General features: G+C 37.0%; 2 protein-coding genes across 2 annotated transcripts in view; one reads left to right on the top strand and one right to left on the bottom strand.

Moving 5' to 3' along the window:
• Window positions 1–18,151, top strand: part of FGF14 (fibroblast growth factor 14) — a 124,500-nt gene extending 106,349 nt beyond the window's left edge. The window contains exons 4-5 of the mRNA XM_057384063.1: window positions 10,769–10,967; window positions 13,472–18,151. Of these exons, the coding sequence (XP_057240046.1) occupies window positions 10,769–10,967; window positions 13,472–13,608 (336 nt within the window). The 3' untranslated portion in view covers window positions 13,609–18,151. The remainder of the gene's footprint in view (window positions 1–10,768; window positions 10,968–13,471) is intronic.
• A 2,890-nt stretch (window positions 18,152–21,041) lies between these two features.
• LOC130584220 (integrin beta-like protein 1) overlaps window positions 21,042–23,789 on the bottom strand; it is a gene marked incomplete at its 5' end in the record, with an annotated part of 20,869 nt that continues 18,121 nt past the window's right edge. Inside the window, 2 exons of the mRNA XM_057384062.1 lie at window positions 21,042–21,452; window positions 22,974–23,087. Coding sequence (XP_057240045.1) covers window positions 21,361–21,452; window positions 22,974–23,087 — 206 coding nt within the window. The remainder of the gene's footprint in view (window positions 21,453–22,973; window positions 23,088–23,789) is intronic.

The raw sequence follows: 23,789 nt of genomic DNA, 5'->3' as shown, positions 1-23,789 counted from the left end.
GTGAGGAAAATGTAAGTCCATAATCCTTTGCTACCACTCTGATTTTTGTACCTTTACACGTTTTACCACACATCTACATTGACTTTGTTCATAATCAACCCTTATRCATTTGCTGCTGAAAAAGGAATTTTATCTGAGCATCAGGATGTAGCTATAACCACCTTTCTGTTCCCCATCCATAACAAAAACAACAAGCATCACTGCTGAGTGCATTAAGAGTTGCATGTTATCATCTCCTTTTAATGGATACATCAATTGTGGGGGTTTCACATATAAACAYGTACCCCAAAAGTCTGACTTGTTCCTTTTCAAAATTTTTGACTTATTCATGGTATGATGCCATTCCAAAGAAAAAGAAAAAAAAACAGACTGACATTTTATTTCCTGTYAATTGTTTAGTTAAAAGAGGATACAGAATGAATTTATCTTTGTATTGATTCACCATACAGCTTTTGAATGTTTGGGTGTGAGTCTCTGTACTTCAAGTTTCTTCTGATAATGGATACTTGAAATAACAATTACGTAGATGCGTGAAAATTAAATAATAATGGGAACATATTTCTAGATCTCTAGATGAACTGAAATATTTTAAGTGAACATTGCTCTTTTCATTATATATATATATATATATATGAATAAATATTTCCTATACTAGCAAAACTTTAATTATTTGTGTTTAAATTTATTCATTTCAGGGCAGGCAACTTTGCTCGTGTTATCTTTTCTGGACAGATATTTCATGGTGGGCAGCAGTTTGTTGGATGTCCCATCCTATGTGCACTGACTTTTTATTTTAAGTGGAACAGTGCTGTAGGCATCTATYTCTATGAAAGAATGAAAATTCATAGAACAGGAAACAGTACAGAATATTTAAGAGCTTGTCAACCTGTCAGGTTTTAACTGTCTTTCTGGTTTGATGTCCATCATTTTCTATCTTCTCATTGGAAAAGGAGAAAATGGWTTTAGAGCTCTTTGTCTTCACATGTGAAAGCTGCTTGGGAAGGAAATGGGGAAAGSCTGTTGAATATTTAGTTCTGATTTCAAAGTAGAAGAACAAAGATGGGCAAAAAGATATACAGTGAAAAAAGGAAGAAATTGGTGGCTTCTCCTAACACATACATTTGCTATATAACAAGGGTTAAGTAACAAACATCTGAAAGTTGTCTTTCTTTCCTGTGCTTCCCAGGATTGACAGCAGTTTATATTGAGCTGTGAAATAAGAGAAGATGTAGCTAATGMATGTTCTCAGAGATCTGATTCCAGTCATTGTACAATGGTTTTGCCTTACACAAATCTCCTCAGATTAAAGTTCCTCTGAACTTACTTTTCATGTTCTTATGAATGCTGAGTGTAAAACAGCAAAAGTATGAGAAAGACATTAGCAAGAAGTTCACATAATTGACCTACCCTCCTGACTTTAATTTATTCCAGCCCTGTCCTTTATAATAGTTGATTTTTACACAGTATAATTCATACTCTGACAGGTCATAAAAAAGGCTGCAAGCAGAAAAACAGGCTCACAACTGTAAAGAAAGAAGAAGTAGAAAAGAGTACACTAAAGTAGGCCACTTCATATAGCTTGAGTGTTCTTGCAACTTTTTCTAGCTTCTCAGCTTGTAAATGACACCCATTTCGAACTTTCATAAATTTTCACATCTTTTGGAAGGAACACATAGAACTGAAAGAGTCTAAAGTATACCTTATAAAAATCCCTCTAAATTTGCATCTATTTATGTTTACTTTTGCACTTGTACATAGTTATGGACATGTCATATTATCATACTCAGGAAGGTCTACAAAAACACCATATATATGAAAATAACYCATCTGACATTGCACAATAGCAGCCAAAACTAATAATTTTTCTTTACCCAATATTTCAATGTATTAGAGAGGAGCAGAAATTTCCTTGTGGTAAACAACAAGAAAATTCATCCTCCTTGGTTCCCTTTGGGTACTTGGCCATTTCAGCAACTATTTTTGCTCTTTTATTTGAGGCATTTGCATTGCAGAAGATTGTCTATGGTAATGRCTGCAAGTGTCTGGGTAAACTTGTGTCAAAAAATTCCACTGTCATTTGGAAAGGTTTGGTCTATGACTGAGTGTCTCTGGATTCCTCCTGCATTATTCATCCAGGGACAGAAGGGTGRATTGATGGGCAACCGGATGAGAATTTCTTCCCCAGCCCATCGTGGTTTGTTTCAACAGCTATGTTGTTAAATCCTTCCTTTCAGTCTCTTAATTTAGAGCCATCCCATTTTTCCCTTGGCACTGACCTTTTCTAGATGAGAACCTGGTGCTGCTGACAAGCTGATGAATTATGGCTGTTTCGAGTGGAAGTGACCATCAAAGATAGGMTGGTTTACTCATGCTCTTCTCCAAAATCCCCCATGACAGTACTGGAAGAAAATATTCCCGACAAAGCATGCAATTTCTCTTAGTCATGYCTTGGGACACCTGCCTTTCTTATTGATACTGGGATTCTTTAATCACAGATGCTGTTCAAGAGATGAAAAATATCTTTCTCTGTTGATACAGCAAGAAGTTATCCTCAGTGTTTAAACTGAAGCCTTAAAGCAATTTTTACTGCATGTTTGAATGTTATGGGAAGGTAGATGCTGCGGATTAGGTGGGGAGGAGATTATGGTCTGGGAGAATGAATATCTCATTTCAGTGATCCAGKATTCTGGCTCCATTTCCTTTAAAGCCTAAGATGTACCCAAGCCAAAAATTATACATTTCTGTGAAAGTTCAAAGTTGAAGTGAAGCAGAAAATAACTTCTCTCTCCTTTATGTGTATGTGGGGATACTTGACCATACACTATAACATGTGATGGTGCTTGGTGGGCTGCAGACCATTCTAAACCCATAGTTGCAAATTTGGCTTCTTAATAATATTTCTAAAATTTTTTTTTTTTCTTCTTTCATTCAGGTGAAGCAGCACTTTTTCAGTGTTTCTATTCTTGAGCATTACTGAAGTGTTCTAGTTTTGGAATGAGTGCCATAAAGACAGTTTTGAAAATCAGTAACCTTTTCAAGGCTGCTGCTCCAAACCTTCACTTGAGTTTAAAAAACTTCTACTCACTCCCTCTCAGCGTGACGATTATGTTTCTGATCTGCATGATGGGCTGCATTTCACAAATATTAGGTCATTTTTTGACTCAAATTGTACAACTCTAAATAACATATATTAGAAATGCATATATCAAGGAATTTTTTTTTCCTTCAGCTGTGTCCCACCAAGTTGATGACTATGAATTGTAGGTAGTGGTCAAAACAATAATACCAGAACATTGCTTCTAAAATAATAYTAGCTTTAATGTAGAAGGGGAGAGAAATATGTGACTTCTCCAGACTAGTATATATAAGTACTAATTTGGGATCATTCCTGAAGTTATTGTTTAAAATATTCTTTTATCTGACATCATTGTTTATGGTAAGTTTATGGAAGAGCATGTGCTCTGCCTTCCATACAAAATAATATYGCCTTTAATAAATTGTAAATTAATATGGCCACAGCTTCAAGTCGTAAGCACAGCAACCTTTCTGTTTTGAAATAAGGAAATTTGTGTAATCCAAGATGCCATATTCTGTTTTGGCCTTACCACTCTCTACAATTACCTGAAAGGAGGTTGCATGCAGGTTAGGGCTGGTCTCTTCTCCCAGGMAACCAGAGACAGGACAAGATGAAATGGCCTTAAACTGGTTTCCTGRAAAGGTTCAGATTGSACATCAGGAAGAATTTCTTCACTGAAAGGGTGATTAGACATTGAAATTGACTGCCCAGGGGAGAGGTGGAGTCGCCATCCCTGGAAGTGTTCAAGAAACAACTGGATGTGSMMYTWRKTYYKKKGKTYMRKTKRMMWKGTGATGTTCAGTAAAAGGTTGAACTTGATGATCTTGGAGACCTTTTCAAACTTTAATGATTCTGTTATTCCAATATGGACTTAAAACTAAGCCAAATTTGGGCTTTGATYGCTGTTAGGGATTGGACTAGGTGATCTCCAGAGGTCCCTACCAACCCTACCTCTTCTGTGATTCTGTGGTCCTCTTAAACACACAGATATCTGTTCAAGTTGAGTTTTGTTAGCTTATCTTTATGTGTGCTATATGAATTTTATTCATGACCTTATTTTAGGTCCTTWTGAATGTACATGAATAAAAGAAATGCTACATGATTAATATTACCATTCATATCCTTGCTAATTAAAATCCTAGTTAAGTAAGTGCTAATATTTGCAATAGCATTAATTTACATTGAATTTTTCCTGAATTTAGTCAAAAGTTGTATTTTATTTCTTTACAAGCAGTTACAGWCACATTTTCAAGTCTTTAAAGAAGTTGAAAGTGAGATCCAGGAATTGTAGTTGAAAGTTTTGCTTTTACATGCTGATATTTTAATGTACTCTCAGTGGYTCTTAAACCAGCGAGAATCATCCCTGATTTTTACCTGCATGATAACCAGTCCTGTTTTTACAATTTTCTTATTTTGAAAAACCACATATTTACTAATCTTCCAGAGGACAGAAATAACATTAGTTTAGAAGAGACAATAATGGTGCTCTCTGACTGTTGTAATTTATTAAGGAAATTTTCTGTCAGAAAATGGTGGAAAGTGTATAAAAGAGGCTGTCTGTGTTTGTTGCTTTCAAGGGACATCTGTAGGATTGTCAGGTTCAGGTATTGCTGCCTTTTATTTTGAGTTATTTAGAAAAGTGTCTGCACATATTGTAATGGCAGCAAAAGTGTTGTGTTCCTTGGTATCTTACTAGGCCACTTTGCAAATAGAAAATTCTGCCAACTTTGCTTGTTCTTGTTCTAATGTTTAAGAATTATGTTTGTATTAGGGGGGTTTAAGGCCCAGAAACACTAAATGTCTTCTGAACCTTCAGGAAATGGAATATAAATTYGTCCTTAATTCATAAGGTACATAACCATCTGTTGCTTTGTTTCCTGCCATTTGAAGAGGAGCTCATGCACAAAATCATTTTGAACTGCAGACTTTTGGCCTTCTAAAATGTTGACAAAATTTGGTGTTACAGACAGGAAATCTTAAATGTTTGTTTTGTTTTCCTACACCAGCACTTGTCAAACAGTTTTACTGTAAGGAGGTAGTCTAATTCACATAATTCAATGTGCGGCAAGTCAGAATAACATCAATTTAGGTGTATTCCAAGTCTCACGTGCAGGAAAAGCCTCCAGATCTGACAGGTTTTTCTGCACAAATACATCTATGGCAGGGCCTTTTGTGGTTCCACTGCAGCTGTTTCCAGGGATCTCATCATTTCACACCTCCAGCACTGCAGCATCCTCCCMTCCTGCACTGAGGAATACAGTGCTACTCCTACAGTCTCCGTTCAGAACTCTGCCAAAAAGTTCATTTCCCACCTTCATTATTTTAACTCTATTTCTCTTCTCTTTTGAGTGCACTTTCCTCATTAAGCAGAYTGCTTCTTTTCAACTTTAAGACCAGTCTTCATGAGTCATTTCCAACCTTTCTATCCACCATTAAAATGTCATTTCTGTCTTTTTATTCCTATGTTGCTAGCCTCTAGGTCTCAAAACACTTTTGTTGATGACTATATGCTGCTTTTCTCCTTCTGCAGAAATTTCCCATAAGCCTTCACAAATCTAGAGTTGCCCTTTCTCTTTGTCTACAAAAAAAAGTAATTGATATCTACTTACTACCATGCTGATATAATTGCTTGGATGTTGGKTTTTTTTGATTGTGAGGTGTTCACATCAGGCAGATTCCACTTGGCCTGCACTTCAAAAGCACCAAGTTCCATAACCTGTACTTCTAGGTGCAAATAATAAATAGTATCAGAGGGTTTTGCAGGGCTTGATTAGACTTGCTGTTTCTTGCCTGGCAGTCTCTGAGTTTGTGTTGTGATTGTGTTTTCTGCATGGCACCAAGGAGAAACTACAGCTAGTCCAGCCTCCAGCTGGGCTTTGTCTGCCTGTTTGATGAACAGGTCCCGTTGTGCCCATCTCCAGCAGAGTCCATTGCTTCCTTATTTGCTGCTGGCAACAATTGAAGAGAATATCTGCTAGCTTTACCACTTCTGTGAGCTGTAACTGGTGCCCTTCCTTCACATATTTCAGAATAAAACACAAAATAYAAAGAGGCTTAAAGGTTCAGGACTAGAAGGTAGGAAACTTTTATGGGAGCCCTTCTTGTTGGTACAGCTGACCATTGTAGAGCCATGGTCCTACGCTGTCACAGTGTACAATGGAAGATTACTTTTTATTCAGTCCTGGCAGCTCATTATTGATTTACTGAACAGAAATRTAATTTGAAACTGCAGGCGTCCATCTAATTTTTAACCAATATCTGGCAGCTATGTGGCTAGTTGTGTTGTCATGCTACTTACTGCTTTGCAGCTCTGTGGTTCACAGTATATTTCTTCTTTCTGAGAGCTGTGCTAGAAAAACTCTGTGCTTTGTGGGGTTTATTTTTAGTGAAGGGTCATGGCTAAGAATGGATATGTGCAACTTCACTAAGGTAGCTAATTTGAAGAGACCAAATTGTGAAATCCCAGCAACTGGAAGTTACACTTATAATCCATCCAAATATTTTCAATTACTCAGTGACTTGTGGGACAATAAAGTTTGCTTTACTTGGATTTTCAACKTTGTTACAGTGCCACATTATTGATTGGCAATGAGGCTTAACTTCATCATGTCAGACTTCAGCTTTTGATTGACAGAAAGACATTACTTGGTAGGGAATTGRTCTCAGTTGTCATCTGAATTACTTTCCAACAACCCTCATATCTCTATGTTGACACCACAAGTAACCTGAGCTCTGTTGTTCAGAAACTCCCAGATATGGGAAATGGATAACGGTTCTTTTTTTAAAATTCAATTTCTTTTGTGTTTTGTTCTTATATAAAAGTAGATTTTGATACCACCACWTGTTTCTGTGAGCTAAAACCCCATCATTTTCAATACTGTAATGCTAGGATTTGGCAACACTGCTGGGGGCCCCAAAACTAAGGACTCTGCAGTGACAGAACTTTCAATTCCACAAGTTTGAACACACGATCTTTGTGTTGTGACTGCATTAATGCTACTGCAAYTAGAAGAATTAAAATATCTCCAAATAGGACTTACATCAAGCARAAATTTGATGAGAATCTAGAAAAATATCCAAGTGAAAATTCCTCTCAGCAAAGTGCAGTTTAATACATCCTTCTTTTCTCCGGGACCCAGAAAACTGTATCAGATTTCAGTTCACAGCCAAATTCCGTTCCTGGGGTTTTGGAAATTGGCAGCTGGTATACACTTTATTTTTCAAATGTTTCTTTGACARGATAAAACCACTTTTTATATAAAACTGCAGGTTAGATCTGGGCTCAGACCTTGAAAGAAATCCTGAGCAAAAGTTCTTGTTTGCAAATCACATTTGATTTTGCAATTTATTCATTCATTCCTTAATACAAAATGTCCTGGGATCAAAACCCCAAAAGTMATTTTTGCAGGGAAGATCTAAATTATTCAGCTCAGCCAGATGCAGGTTTGGATTCCTTCTGGTTAGATAAAGATAGGGAGGTAGCCTAGGGGAGTGTCTTCACTACTCAGCTTCCCTTAAAAAAAACCCCATTTTACTACCTTTCTTCCAGCAATAGATTTCAATAAACTCACTACAGAATTTTTTTTTTAAGTCAGTGCTATTAGTACATTAGTAATTTTCTGGGACTTCTTACTGTGTTAAGTCTTAGATATACAGATCTAGATCTGGCCTAGGTACATACAAAAACAACATCTTAGGTGTTATGGCTTCCTTACTGAAGAAAGTACAGCACAGCTTTTCAGCCAGCTGAGATGGGATCTGAGGCAAGWCTTTAGGCACTGCTCTAAACTTAGACATATTCAATTACACCTGAGTCCCAGGGAAGCTGGCCATTTCAGAAGTCTGCTTCTGTTTGACTCTTTTCTCAGAGGAACTGGTGTCTGCAGTTCAGTAYAGTAATTGTCAGGTGCCTAATTTCCATTACTGAACACTCCCCACATTGCTGGAACTATAAGACTGCTTAAAAATAACAAATATTTATGGGACTTTTTGGACTGAGAGTCTAACCCAGGCAGAATGGCTTCCTAATATAATGGATGAATGCAAACGCTGTCCAAAGCTGTTGCACTACCCTGACATCTGCATTAATTTTTAGACAGAATACACTATTCAGGTTAGACTCTTCCTTGTAGGCCAAAAAACCMMMAAAAAASCTAAAAAAMCCCAAACCAAAATAATTATCAGACAATTACTATGCTTTTCATAACTACATGGTAGCAATGATGCCAGTTTGTCCAGTCTGTTAGTCTGCCAGGAATAGAAAAGTAAATTGCATTGACATAATCTAAATTCTTTTTCACTTGGCGAAGTAAATGCCTAGAACTTCATACACTGTGTACTGTCAGAAATGCTATTGYAATGCCAAGGAAATGAGAGAGGAAAGGGGCTGGTTTGATTCAGGGAAGGGATATGAATTGAAGGAACCTCGTTTAACTATCATAATGGCTATTGTTAGGGAAAACATAGAAATAGTGTTTMGAGGCAGCCAACTAGCTCTAGTATGGAGGAACATAGAATGAAAAACAGCTTTTGTTTATAGCAAAAAAAAAGTGAGTATTGGCTAAGAAGTAGTGTTTATGGTAATTGAGCCTTACAAGGAAGTAAAACTTGGTGGGGAACACAGGGGGTAGCATTTTCAGTGAAGAAGGCAATGAGGAGAGCTGTGTAGGCATTTCCTGATTAGCATCTGCTGTTTCAACAGCCAAGGAACATGACTCGCATGTAAATGCTTGTGCTAGGCTTTAACAGGCATTCCCTCTTGCATGCCACCCTGCCTTCTGGTTTTATTTGGAGTCTCCTTGAGCCCTACTGTGACTTSAAATCAGTGCAGGAGAAAGGAGAGTAACACAAACAACAGATGCCTTAAAGTTTCAAACAGAGGGAAGAAGCCCCATGGCAAAGGAGAAGGTGCAGTTAAGGTGTTTACTCTCATTAGCATTCAGTGTCTCTAGCACAGACTCTATTTGCATTTTGGCATGTATAAATCTACACACACCTATATATATGCAGTTGGTATGCAGTTGTACACACAGGGGGTAAAAAGTGGTAGTGTAAAAAGATGCCCATTGCGCAATTCAGAATATTTTTTTGCATCCTCTCAAAGCATGTGGCCCCCAGGCTAGGTTACTGACTGATAACCTATTTTAGGGCAGACAAATTATTTCCCAGCTGCTCCCATAACCTGGTCCCGTAACTCTTCATTTCTTGCTGCATAAAAATGAATGATTTTTTTTTTTTTTTTTTTTTTTTTTAAATCTGAGGTTTAAAGATCATTCATAATTGAGAATGCCAGTAGTGTGCCTGGTATTCATCAAGACAGCTTTGCTTACAGGTGGTAACTGCTTACAGGTGGTAACTTAAGCCACAACCATACAAATACCACATATCCCACCCCATTGGGAGAAATAGGTTGTGCACCAAGCAACATTTAGTGCACATTTAGAAAAGTCTTAAATCTTTGCCTTTTGGTGTGGGGAACTGTGTCTTTAAGGACTTTGATTCCAGAAAGTAAATCTGTGGCAGAAACAGCTGTGAAATTCTTACAATATAYAGGCAGCTGGGGATGGCATAGAGACCCTGAAAATACATTGCCTGCTGGGTGTTAACTCAGTACTGCATGGGGCCAGGAACAAAAAGAAATGGAAAAGAAATACTGTGAATGAAAAGACATGATGTTTTCAGATTTTTTTTTTACTTCTTGGGAAAGATAACTAAAAGAAATATAAAAAGAGTATTCAGGGCTGAGAACTTTGAGCTCTGAAATCTTAGCAACCTACTTCCCCCTTTCCCACATCTACCTCCTCCTTTTATGTYTTATTTCTTCTACAGGCTTCAGCAGATGGGTCCACAGACGGAAAATCATATTCACACAGATTTCTCTTGTGATATTTTAAATGTATATTTATTTGCTTAACTTGCTGGGCTTTTTCAAAGAATTTTGGTAATTTCTATCTCACTGTATATTCACAYTGTTTATTTTATTAGTTACTTGTTGTTAATACATATATATGTATATAAATTATTATTATTTGGCTACTGGACTATGGAAGTTTATGCTTAGATTACCCTATATAGAGTTTAGGACAATTGCTGTTACTGAATGTGTCTTCTGAAAAGCAATCCAGTTTTGGAATGAATACTGAGGATGCCAGTAGGAATTACTTTTCTTTGTCCAGAAATTTGTGCATCAGGATAGTATTTCCCTGTGGCGGTATTTTCCTGGACTCCAGGGAATGCCATACATTTCAATATGTTGGTAGCAGCACTTTAAGCAWCAAATATTAATTGTTGTAAACCAGAGGGAGTCCACTGAATTCAGTAGGTTAAAACAGAGCAACTCGTCGCATTAATGTTATTTTAACATAGACTTTCTTAATCTTTATAAGGATATCCTATCAAAAAAAAGAGCATAATAATAATTATGCCCATATTTTAAATAGTGCTTTTATGTCCATGTAGCTTTCTTTCTACTTTAAAAATACACTGTGCCTGTTGCATAGATGGTAAACTGAGGCATGCATGGGAAGTGAAATAAGTTCATTGAGGCCTTCCAGAGAAAGACAGAACTCCTGGTCTTAAAGCAGAACCTTATCATAAGTCATATATAAAACTTACCACAAGGTATTTGTAAGCTAACAAACCAAAACCTGCACTTTAGAGACATAATTTAACAATTTATTTTTCTTCCCACAGGAACTTTTTACACCAGAGTGCAAATTCAAGGAGTCTGTTTTTGAAAATTATTATGTAATCTACTCGTCCATGCTCTACAGACAACAGGAGTCCGGGAGGGCCTGGTTCTTGGGGCTGAACAAAGAAGGGCAGGTCATGAAAGGAAACAGAGTGAAGAAAACAAAACCAGCAGCTCATTTTCTACCCAAGCCATTGGAAGGTGAGCCTCAGTCCATCTCTGGCAGACCCTCCTMTAGATCTCACAAAAAGAGGGAAGGGTTTCCAAAATGCCCTTTCTGAATGTTTATGTCCCACATAGGAGCCATTCCCAATGCCATCCCCAAAGTTTCATGGAGCAGTTTTGTGCTTCGGTATAGTGATGCTACAAAGGGGATATGTAAAAACATTTTTCCAGGGACTAAGAGGTCATTCTACCAAAAAAAAAAAAAATCTTTTGTGGAAGAGCGTTGCGCTGCATTTAAAATATTCTGTTGGAAGGGACAAAAGTTGTTTTGAGTATTGCAGTGAGAAAACAGTCCTTTTATTAGGCAGAATGAAATAATGRACATTGTAGGATGATGGGGAGTTACAAAGGGAATGGATKAAATGTCAGCATTTYAAAGTAAAAGCTTTCTRATACAAAACACAAAGGTCTCTCTATAAAATAAAACATGATGTTTTACATTGCCAGTTGGTGCAATATACACAACTCRTGTAAGTTGGCCTATAAACCAAGATAGGAGCAAATAACAGACACTGTAACCTCACACACCAAAATAATGTCACATTCTCTGAAAAATCCATTTACATCTTCAAACTTTTGTGTTATYCTATGTATTGTGCAGGCCTTTATAAACTTATGCTGCCTTTTGCTTCCTGTCCTGATGGCACTCCAAATTTCATTGTTCTAATTGCTACACATAGCCCCAGTCATTCTGAAAATTATCTCATTACTGAACATCTGAAAATACACACCTGCTTTGGTTAGCAGTCCAATTTCTTTTGATACTTTAACTTAAAATTTTTGATTGGAAGATCAGTTTGTTAAGTACTTTAGTTTCATCATAAAGAAAGAATCAGAATAATCTTATGTTTATTTGAACTCAGGTTGATACCTTTGTGCTTTCCTTGTCTTGTGAAAGCTTTCAGTTGTTTCATAAGCTCTCAACAATATTAATAACTTCTATCTCCATCCCTCTATWTTAAATTATAAGAATTACAGGGAGGGAAAGCCAGTGCATTTTTAAAAGCAGTGCAAATTCATATGGATTAGGAAAGAAGTTACTMTTTTTCAATAATGTTTGGATGATCAGACTCTATCAAAATAGCTTAGACAATACTTAGAAATAACTTGATTTATGGTCTGTGAGAATCATTGAATATGACAGCTCTACTATATAATTCCTTATAGTTCCATTTCATGTTGTTCAACTTAATAATTTTGTAGGTCACGGTGTTATTTYACTGAGTTCTTTTAATTAATCTGCAAAGTGCCCTAAACACATTTATGRGCCACTCTGAAGATATAGATCATAACCAGCCTTATGTACTGTAGAGAAGACATTTAATTTCAGTCTTTCAGAAGCTGTAAAGGATTTAGATTATGCCACTGGAAATGTTAGAACAAGTGTTTGATTAGTTAATGATGCTATGGAGCCCTTTATATTTATTATGAAACTTCACACCATTGAAGATCAAGGTCAGTACTTTGATGCTCCAGCCTCCTACTCTAATTAGGCAAGGGATGAAGGAATTGTGCTCTCTGTGGTAGCACACACCCAGTCYGGAAATCAGGATGATGATTAATTCCTTTAACTGCTGTGACACCTCTTTTAACATTGCTCTGATATAAATAAATGCTACTGAAGTTAGGTGTAAGTGGAAATATTACCTGATTCAGTGACATGGAAAATGAAATTGAATTATCCAAGAGCATTAATCATTAAGGCAGCTTAATGCTGGAACTGTGTAATTGAATACATGTATTTCCCTCAAAGGATTTGAAGTGATTGGATAGAGACTGAAGCCCAGGGAGAAACTTCTAATTCCCCTAAGAATTCAGTTAAAGTTGAATCTGGAGTTTTCTGCACTTCAATGGATATTGGTGGCTACTGCATGTTTTTGGACAGGAGGAAGGAAAAACCCCAAACCTCTTTTGTACACTACACATCTCCTGGACGTTTCTTCAGGACACACCTGAAGAAGTGCCCAYGGCCAAATTCCCCAGATTTGGGAGACTGGTGTACATGTAACTTTGCAGAACTGGATCCTAGCATAGTCTTGAAATGTATGATTAAAAAGGAACACTTAAGTCTAGACAACTATATTGTGTGTCCCGTTTTTTTAATTACAGTCTCTGTTATCTTATTTTACTTCTAAAAGCTTGCACGYTTATTTAATGTTTAAGGGTTATACATACACACATGTGTGTGTCCATGTACATTTTTGTGTGCCTTATGCAAAGCGAGAACACTAGTTTTTCATTTCCAAGAACCTATAGTATCCACTAAACAAACATGAATGCATTTTTAAGTCAGATGCAAAAGAAGTGTGAGAATTTGGGAGGGCCAAGGCATTCTATCAGTGGTGCAAACCCACATCTGTCAAAATAAATAGTTTCCCTGATATCCAAGAAGAAAATAGAAAATTAATCCTATTTGGGATGAACTCTTGTACACGATACATTGTTAAAAATACCTCTCTTTTTCTCTTCTTTCCCCTCAGTTGCCATGTATCGAGAACCATCTTTGCATGATATTGGAGAAACAGTGCCAAAGGCTGGGGTAACTCCAAGTAAAAGCACAAGTGCATCTGCAATAATGAATGGCGGCAAACCAGTAACCAAGAGCAAGACGACATAGCCAGATCCTCACAGGTGTTGTGACTTGACTGAGTCCCGAGTACAGTTGAGCGATTTATCCTTGCCAGACTTCCCCTGGGCAGTGTCTGTGCATCAGCTGGCGGCAAGGCACCATCTTGCCCGTTGCTGTTTCCGAACTGAGTTGTTGCAAGTGGATAAATCTCAACGTGTAGCTCCACCCACAAYGAGAAGACACCTGGATGAACCAGCTAAACTCAGACCATGGAATGCCCTACCAGATATTGGAATGCCTTTTTAATATCTTTTCTGTGACTGTGACACTTCATGTGAATGACATACTTCACAAGTACACTTGATACCTTGCCTGCTGACAATTGCCCATAATCCCTTTTTGAGTCCAGTTTCAGCAAAATCCATGTGTTTAAGTTCTATTTTGTAGCACACAAATAATCAAGTAATTTCTAGTTAGATGCTGTAAACCTGTGCTATTATGGATTTCTCTTCTTCCCTTTTTTATAAGGCTGCTCGCTCCACTGTTTGTGACCTTTTGCAGGGATTGTGTTTCTCTATAACTTAAGTGTTGCCGGTGGCTTAGTTTTGAAAGCAATCAGGGAATCAGGAAGCCTTCAAAAATCTATTATTACAAATTATATCTATAAAGAATAGGATCGTTGTCTCTGGTTTAAAATATTGATTAAATGTGAATACTCTTTAGTAACAGATACTGTGCTTCTGAGGTTGGCATAAAGTGGAGGAAAGAGTGTCAAACACAACCAACGGGGAGTTTTCTGAAACGTGTGTTTGGCATCCCCCTATAGTTTCTTTTTTTGTGTGTGTTTTATACATATCACAGGCTTACTGGTAATGGTAACATTTGCCTTGCCCAGCGAGCAAGACCCACTCATTTTTGGAAAAGTGGGTCCAAAGAATTTTGTAGGCCTTGTAGGCCTGAATTAAGGCTCATTTTTCATCTACTAAATCTCCATTGTTTGAAAAACAACCACCACCAATTAAAAAAAAAAAAAAGTAAGACTAATCAGAATTGCGCTACCTAAATCCATTTCAAATATAATCCTTTCCTGTTTTTAAGGAACTGAACTTAATGCCATTGTTATTTTTGGCTGAATCCCACACCTAGTTAGCAAAGCATGGGCAAGGATGTTGTTGTGTTCTTTTTTGCAGCACCAATGCAAAGGGTAGTTACAAATTATAGTTTAATATTTCTGGTGTTTTAAAAAAGAAGTTTTAAAACTGGACATATTACAAAACTTTATTTTTATTTTTAGCTAAGCATGCAAAGTCCAGTCCTATGTATTTCACTGATATCCCGGTATGTACCTCCACCCAGCTTCCTAGGATAACATGCCCACCAAATTGCTAGATTGAAGGTGCCTTGCCTTGATCTCTATATACTGTACTTTCTCCTACATGAACCTAGAAGAAATCAAAAACATCATAAAATTGAAGCCTTGGGTCATATTATCAGAAACAACATCAACCCTTTGAGTTTGTYACTTGTGAACAATTAAGCCAGTGTTGTGGGGGATGGAGGAGAGCGGGGGGAAGATTTAGAGAATGCCACAGAGATGCCACTGAAGTTTCTGCACGCTTAGTCACAGGCTTTCAGAGGATTAAAAATGTGGGCACGCTCTGTATGCTTAGGAAGGAATTTGTTTCTCAGAGATGGCAGCAAAGATCAAACTGCATCTCAGTCTGGAAAACTGTGTGGCAACACTCTCTTGGCCTCTTGCTGTTACCTTGATATTTAAAGACAAAAAGAGGAAACCATCTGTTCCTTTTTTAGCACTGTATTTCTGGCAATTTGTTTTATCACATCTTTGTGCTGAAGTCCCTGAGACTGCTGGTTATTTCAAACTCCCTGTCTGCTCAGCTGAACGGCTGATTCAGTCTGAATGAACTCTTCATTCTAGTTTTCAAATGTCTTCTGTTTTTATAAGCAACATTTAGTGCACTCTTAAGGAGGCTACTGTAAAGCTGCTAAATTCTAGATAAACCTTTTTTTTTCTGTAGGTCAGACTTCTTTTTTTTGTATATGTGATATGAGAACAGCAAGAAAATGTGTGATGTTGRGTCTTTCTAGGGAGGGAATGAGTTAAGCATGAAGCCCTCTATCCATGTAGAGAAAAAAAAAAATACAAATCTAATCTAAAACTGTGATAAAAATGCAAAGAAACTTTGACTTRAGACTGTGCCCTTGCCTGCTAGCACTAAATCTGTGTGCGTGGGGAAAACAACACTTTATTAAAAACTTCGGTGTGCCATTCTCATCCCATCTGGTCCAGTGGGATTTGTGCACCGCCCCTGAGAAAACAAAAGCAAACCAAAGCAACTCACATGGTGAGCTGGGGGCTCGCTGTGCACTGCAGGACCCCCGAGAGGCAGCAGCCAGGACGMTGCTGCCCTTCCTGCAATTGTAACAGGAGAACTTCACAATATTTCAAGTAAGATAAAACAGCTGAAGGCTACACTCTCTCACACCTGATTTGTGAGCAGGGAATACATGAGTTCATGTCCCATTCAGCTGTCTTTTTACTCACCCAGTGTAAGAGCCTGAGGAGAGACAGGGCTGGAAACCTGGCTGAGTCATGCAAGRAGGATCAGCTTCATTGCCTGATCCTATGTAAGCATTTTTTCAACACTAACCTTTGGATCCTGAATAACTATGAAACATGAACCTAAACATGAACCAGTTTGGGAGGCTATGATTAAGGCCAGATTTAATTTCTTTAAGCAGTYAGTACATACTGGAAATAAAGCTGCCTTTTTTTTAATTTAAATTTTATTTTTGATTTCTGTTTTTGTTTCTGTGGGCTAAATTCATATGACTGTTTAATACAATGAATCAATGTCCTCCTTTTTTTTTTTCTACAATCTGTTTCAACATAACAAGGGTATCTTTGTGCTTTGTTTCCTCCCTTTAATTTTGTCTTGTCTCATCTGTTGCATGGGAAGAGTATGGCAAGGACGAACTAACTGCATGTTGTAGGTTGTGTCTGTCAAAGAACTGTTGGTCAGTGTTACAAATTTACATGCATATATGCAAAGAGTTTGTCTGCATTGTACAGTTTSTGTTTATTCTTATTTGTTGTATACACAGATTCAACATGATGAATAAAGCATTTATATGAAGGCATACTGGAAACCAACAAAAAAAGTTTATGTAAGAAGTAGACTGTGCAAAGCATCRTTGCACTGGCCACAGGATGGTGAAACTTCATGTAAATAGGTTGGCAAACTCAGTTCTCCCCCTTTACCATGCCAAAGAAAATTTCAGCTCCTTAATATAATACCTCTCTTGCTGTTCTCCAGGACGAGACCACCATTTTCTTCCCTCTAAAATTAATTTTGCTGTTAAGTGAAAGCTGTTTTCAACTGTCTGTTACTACTAAAGTACTGTATAGTAAACCTGATGGAATCAATTTGTGTTTACAGATTGGGGTTTTTGTACTTACATGTGCAGCTGTCCGTGAATCTGCAACGTTCCAGGTCTTTTGCATGCTTGCTTTGTATTTTGTTCTTCTGGGTTTTCTCTAATCTCTGAGAGACTGTTCACWCTGCAATCTAACCTCATTTTACCATTTTATATGTTAACACTGCACTAAGTCATTCTCTCATTTTCTCTTTTTTTAATCTATGTTTCAGCTACAGTTCTATTTGGCAAAATCAGTCACACCTGCACAGTTTTAGAGATCCAGTTTTGAGGAGATATGAACTACTTCAACAAAGCACCATTTTGCTGTACTTCAAAAATTTTATAAATACACAAGAATCCTTATGAGATTGCTCACACAATAGAGCCTATAGAAGGGGCTCTAGCCACTTGTAACTGCTTTTTAGTTCACATAAGAGAGCTTTTGCTTAATTTGCTGGGGGTTTTAGCCATTCTCAATTGAGTTTTTAATATACTACATTTTCATAAATATTGGTTCTTAATAAACCCCTCCCTGCCCCTCCCCTCCACCAGATATAAAGTAAAGCAATTCACTTTGACTATGGTATATACCTGAAACAATACTAAGAACCCTGGCTTTACATATATATTTATAGGGAAACTTTTTGTCTTGGTTTTAAAACAAGTTTAAGCAATGAGGTATGAAAGCAGGCAGTTTGGTCCATGCAGTAAAAGTGTATCATGATGATCAATCTGTTTATTGGTATAAAGAAGACATTATTCAGCTACATTCAAATGGGAATGGTAGCAAAATTAGACTAAATAAGAAGGTTCTCTTTGTTTTAAATGGCCCTTTAGATAAATTCGTATGTTGTGCAATGCATTCTTAAAATGTTTAATAATGGGATTTTTTTGTGTGATGACTAATGCAAATGCTATGACTTATTTCTAAAGATGTAATAAAATTTTTGTTCTATTACCTAATCACAGAAATATTCAACTTAGCCTTCTTCATCCCGGTATCATTTAGCTTTATCACTTAGCTACAAAGTGAGATACCATTCTGCAAAGAAGCAAGGGCAATGTTCAGAAAAGCGAGAAAAAGTGCATGATTAAATGCATCTGTGTTTCTAAGAAAGAGTCAAGCCAGGGTTAGAAAACAGGACCACAAGCAGGTCCTGTTTTAGAAGCAATAGAAGAATAGAAGAATTTATAGAAGCAAATCAATCCACAGGTTTTTTATATGTGATATTACAGATACGTTATACACAACAGGCATAATCCTGCAAGTCTGTTGTAGAAGCATTGGCACACTTGTGGACTGAGTTCTTTCTCTCATAAGAAGAAAACAAGGCTATAGTACCTTTTTGTTAGTTAAGGTTTATCATCTAATCTAACAGTACAAAATCCCCATTTATCCAATGTGGTTTTGCCTTTTGCCACAGGCCTGGAAGCAGGAGAATCAAGCAGTGAGTTTCACTTCCTTATGCCTCTTCCTGCAYTTGCAGTTTACTTCTTTGGAATTCCCATCACAGGGAATGAGGTATAACAATTTATTAATACAGCTATTATATTCACATATGTGGAATAATAATCTTGTTCCTTCTGATTTTTTTCATTTTTCTAGAGAGGAAATGAGCCACAAAACAGATACGCTGGGTGTTACACCGCCAGTTACCTCAGCATGGAGAGCAGGGGAAATGTTCAAAGCAACATTATAGAAAACAGTATAAAAATTGGAAAAGAATTCATGTGCACATTACATTTTCAGTAGTCTTAGTTAACACTTTAAGGTTTATAGTAATAGCACCATTTTGTTTGATAATTGCATTTTAATAAACCACTGAGAGTTGCTGTTCTAGATATTCCGATTTTTTTCTATATGTAAGTTAACAAACAACTTGAATAACACTTTTTGAAATGCTATGGCTATGTAATTCATCCAATAGTCAAAAGGTTAGAGTTGATTGGTTTARGAAAAAAATCAAAGTAGAAATAAAAATTACTTTACATTCTTAAAGTACATAAAATTAAAGCAAATTACAAAGTAAAATGCATCAAATATGACACTGCAACCACTTAAAGAATTGTTCTTTAATATATGAATGAGTACCTGAAATACCACAGCTGATCTACAGTATGTATAAATCTGTTATCAAACAAGTCAAAAGCATATACTGACACCAGATAATGGCTTTGATTATCTAGTGTTTTCTTAATACAGGACTAAATACAAATGGAAGGAAAGCAAGGAGAACTTTAAATCCTTCGTTGTTTACACTCTGATTCAGCAGATGAATGTATATGCAAAAACCCAGTGATTATAAGATTATTGTGGTCAGCGGTATTCGTTATTCATAACTATAAATAAAAGTTAATAAATAAAAGTGCCCTGCTCTCCAGGCACTAAGCTTGGCAAAATGCATATATGATAAAACTTAACAAAATATTCCTGTTGAGCTCCAWGGAGTTTAAGGGTTTTAAGTGTAAAATATAAATTAAAATTTCAGGATGAATTTTAATTTGAACATTCTTAATGAATGCAGTTTAGAACTCTGCCTGATATTTTGGTTATCTGATAAGAGTAGCTAGCAGCTTTGGGATGTATGTCTAGTTATTTATCTGCATAGCTTATATGTAAGTTGGATGTTTGGTAATTTATGCTCCCTGAGAACATGGGCTTCACAAGCGGCATTTTTAGAAAGAAAGAATCCAGGTTAAGGGGGAAAAAAAGTGGTACTTAAAGAGCAAGCTATAGGGGATGGGGGAATAATGGAGAGGTTCARATTTTGCATTCTCATACATGTTCTGTGCCATTGTATTTTCCTATTTCAAAACTGTCCTTTCTAAAAGAAAATTAATTTCTAGATTAATAATGGAAATGCATTTTTTTGGTTAATACATAGTTCCATTATTTCTGAGTCATGTACCTTTTCAAAAATCAGGACCTTGGCACCTAAACCACAATGTTAAAGTTTGGTATCTAAAATAAGTATTTTTGAGGCATTTAATCAATTTCTTGCTCAAACATGGTTTCACAAAATGTAAACACTTTTGAAACTAAAATGTATATTTCTTTTTTTTTTTTGCTCTAAAGAACTCAAGGGCTGCCAAATCTACATGTACAAAAAAATAAGAGACTCATATGTAAATAAGTTAGGGAAGTCCCAATAGTTGTGCATCATTCATAACTCAATGTGAATTTCACACTGAGCAGCATTTCACCATTGGAAAATAAAAATAAAATTTTTGTTCATACCACTGCTTTGTTTGTATTTACTATATTAAAACTTTAATTACATTCTGATGTTATCCTAACATCTTTGGCTGAGACCGAGCTACCGCAGAGCACTGATGATTTTTCAAATCATTTGACCTTCAGATTCCCCACTTATATAAAAGCAGTTAAATTTTATGAATTCCATGTATGATAGGGCAATCTGTCCCAAATAGTGATTTCTAAGAGTAGACAGAATTTTCATCCCACAAGTTATTAATATAAAAACATTTCCATTTGCCTTACATCGAGGAGGAAACTGTAGATACATAGAGCAGTACAACAGAAGTATGTGAGTTGCAGAATACATACGCAGAATAGGCAAACATACTTTTAAATCTTTATTAGCTTCATTCCTTATGTTTCTATAGGTTATGCATTTGAAAGTATTGTAGTATGTAGATTAGATAACCAACTTACTGACACATTAACCTCAGAAGCTAGAGGTTCTCTTGTGGAAAAGGACCTATTCAAAGATTTTGGATCTTCAGTCTATGAACGTCATGTAATTGGACTTCAGTTGCACAATTATTTGACCAAATAAAAAATCATTAATATTTTTATAGGCTTCTTGACAGTTTCTCTCAATTTATGAGCTGGTGCATAATCCAGATTGTTAGAAAGAAAGGGCAAAATAATGTATTTTTCAAACATCATAAAATAAATCAAACTAATTATCTGACAAATATTCAACTAGCTCTACTCTTCTACAGGTGTATTGCATACTGGTGAGGAGAGGTGACAACAAAGTAAATAATATTTTAAAAAGCCTTAAAACCTTTTTTAAGGTTGCTCAAAGAAGTAATCTTTATAGGTATAATATCGGTTCTGCTGAATTTACAAAAAATTCTGGAGAAGTTTCATAGGGCCAGTATTTTATGACTTTASCCGCTAGAATTTGGGCTGTCCTGCTTCCTTTTTTTAGTTTTCTGWTGCATTTCTTTAAGGAGCAGGTCCTCAAATGTGTTCTAAGGTATTTGCAACCATCTATGTGTGCATTCACGAGTACCCACACCCACACACTGAGCACTTCTGAAATTAAATGTTCTAGCAGCCTAAAGAAAAATAAACAAAAAAACCGCCTCAATCTTTGAGGCCCTTCATTAAGGGTATTCTCTCCCCAGCCAGATTTCACAAGCATTTCCATTCCATCCTTCCCAGCACTCACAGTTTCCACAGCTACAAACACCGTTACCTAGAATAGAATGAATAAAGGACAATTATCATAATTGAAATGTACTAGATTAAAATGTGTTTTATGGGAAGTAAAAAGCCATGCTAAAGTAGCTGCCTTKTTCCTTTATTGCTCCCCTGCCCCTTTTTCTTTTGGAAGGAAGCAATTACTGTACCATTGCATTAAGAAGCCACCCCACATCTATACTTACAAGGCATTAATAGCGTGTTCTCAATAATTCTATCAGCAGTATTGCAAATATTGTAACAGTGTATGGTATAGTGAAATTGTGCACACCAGTGTTTGTGCCCAGCTGGTGAGGCTTAGTGTTCACACTGTGCCTCCAGGTACAAAGAAAAACAAGATTACTTTTAACCATTATTCACAAAGAAAAAGTCATTAAAAGCTACCCACAGAAGAGCAATAAAATTATCTCTTTGAACATGAAAAACTTTAAACTTAAATTCTCAGAAGTGCTATACAAATAAATCTTATCTCATACTCTCTATTAAGTGAAAAATGTGTTGGCCCTGTTTTGCAGCAGGGAAACATTTAATACCAAGACTCATATATTAATTTTATTTAAATATTTATTATGACTCTTCGATGCTCAGCTTGAGACCTCTAAAGCCTTTGTTTCTATGCAAGCTTCTCTTCCTTCTGACTTTATGAAGATCCATGATTAGCCATTAGAGCTGCAGATGAGGTTCCTGTTGCTGCTATACTGGCTACTTGCCTCCAGAAAATGACCCTTGCTAACAGGGCTAGCTGGAAGACACAATTTACTAGTGTCAGCCTTCCCRCTCTCACTCTAATTGGCTTGCAGATTTCTTCCACATCTAATAATTGCTCAGCAAAGATTTTCTAAAATTAAGATTTGCAACAGGAAGGAGCCAGTGAGTTAATTTAGCAATTCCCTTGCTGCTTCTTGTCACTATGTTTGTCATGAGGGKTTGCTGGCAGCCCTCCCATTCCTATCGACATCTGCCACCTGCATATTCAGACAATGTTAAGGTGAAGCTGCTTGAATCATTTACCAACACAGCGTAAGAAAAGCTATCAGGTATCTCAGCCTCCCACTGACAACTGTCTGATTGCCAGGAAGCTCCTTAACCCACACAACTGTGCCCCTAACCCACCAGGGATCATCAGACAAGTGAATTTTGTCTGTAACTTAAAGGCATTACACACATGGAATATCCAGTAAAAGACGAAGAGCAAAGGCTGAGGAAACCTCATGATCATAATGCTGACACCATGTCATTTCCAAAAAACACTAACTTGTAGTCCATTACAGTGAGAATTATTGAYGGATTCCATAGCTGCCTTACTGATTTAAATTCATACTCAGGCTTTTAACTGTTGTTTTGAAACCTTAAGTTGATTATCACGCTGCATGAAGAAACAATTTCAGCAGGTTTGAATAACCAGCAAATGYGCTTCCTCCGTCAGTGGGGAAAGAAGAAGCTGGGCTTTGTCTGACACAATTCCCATCAACTCAGTTTGTTTCCCRAAGCAATTAAGTGTCAGCCTGCACCGCACCTGTGCAAATGAGACCGTCGTGTTTGTCACAATCTCTGTCATCRCATTCACAGAAATCACCCGAAATGTACCACTCCTGGGGTGAACAGATGCACTTTCCGCAGTGGCAGGAACCTGAAATCACAAAAATTATTACTCCCAGTCAAAGAGTACTGGCACATTCAGACTAGAAAATAACAACCCAAGTCACACGTGTGCACACGTACGCACATGTGCATATGCACAAAATTGCTGCCTAAGAGGCTGCTGCATCAAAGAAAATAATCAAGCTAAAAGCCCTTTAAATGAAAGGATTCTTTTGGCATGAGCTAGAGTATGGTGGGATGTTACTACTAATGCTTCAATCCTGCTATTTTCCCTCAATCAGGAGTCTCATTTTGAAGCTTTCTTTTGGTTTCAGAGACCTACAATCAGGACTTCTCTTCCCGGTAAACTTCATTTTTTTTTACTAGAAAAGCCCAATTTGTTCCTGCCCCATTGTTACTGAAGGCAATAAAAATCACACCCAGGAAGAAAATAGTTCTCCTCATCTAAAGCTTTTAGGGATGTGCCCACAAAAGACCAGCAGTGCCCAAGACTAACATCTATAGACCCACAAAATTCTCATCACCACAAATGAAGCTTCTCCAYCTCCCATGGAATTACCAAATATTTGCTCTAGGTCAGAAAGGGTTTGTGCACATAAAGGGGGCTCAGCAACTGGCTCATTCCTGCAATGTGCCCTAATGTCCCTTGTTGGAACAAGCTGCTCTCCTGCTCCTCAAGGATGTCAGGCCACACCCTCTGTGTTGGTTTTGCTGGGCCCAGTTTTTGGAA

This window comes from Malurus melanocephalus, unplaced genomic scaffold, assembly GCF_030028575.1.
Source record: "Malurus melanocephalus ecotype Western Australia unplaced genomic scaffold, MMel_1.1 scaffold_682, whole genome shotgun sequence".
NCBI classification, from domain to species: Eukaryota; Metazoa; Chordata; class Aves; order Passeriformes; family Maluridae; genus Malurus; species Malurus melanocephalus.
This window is presented reverse-complemented; position numbering and strand designations above follow the sequence as displayed.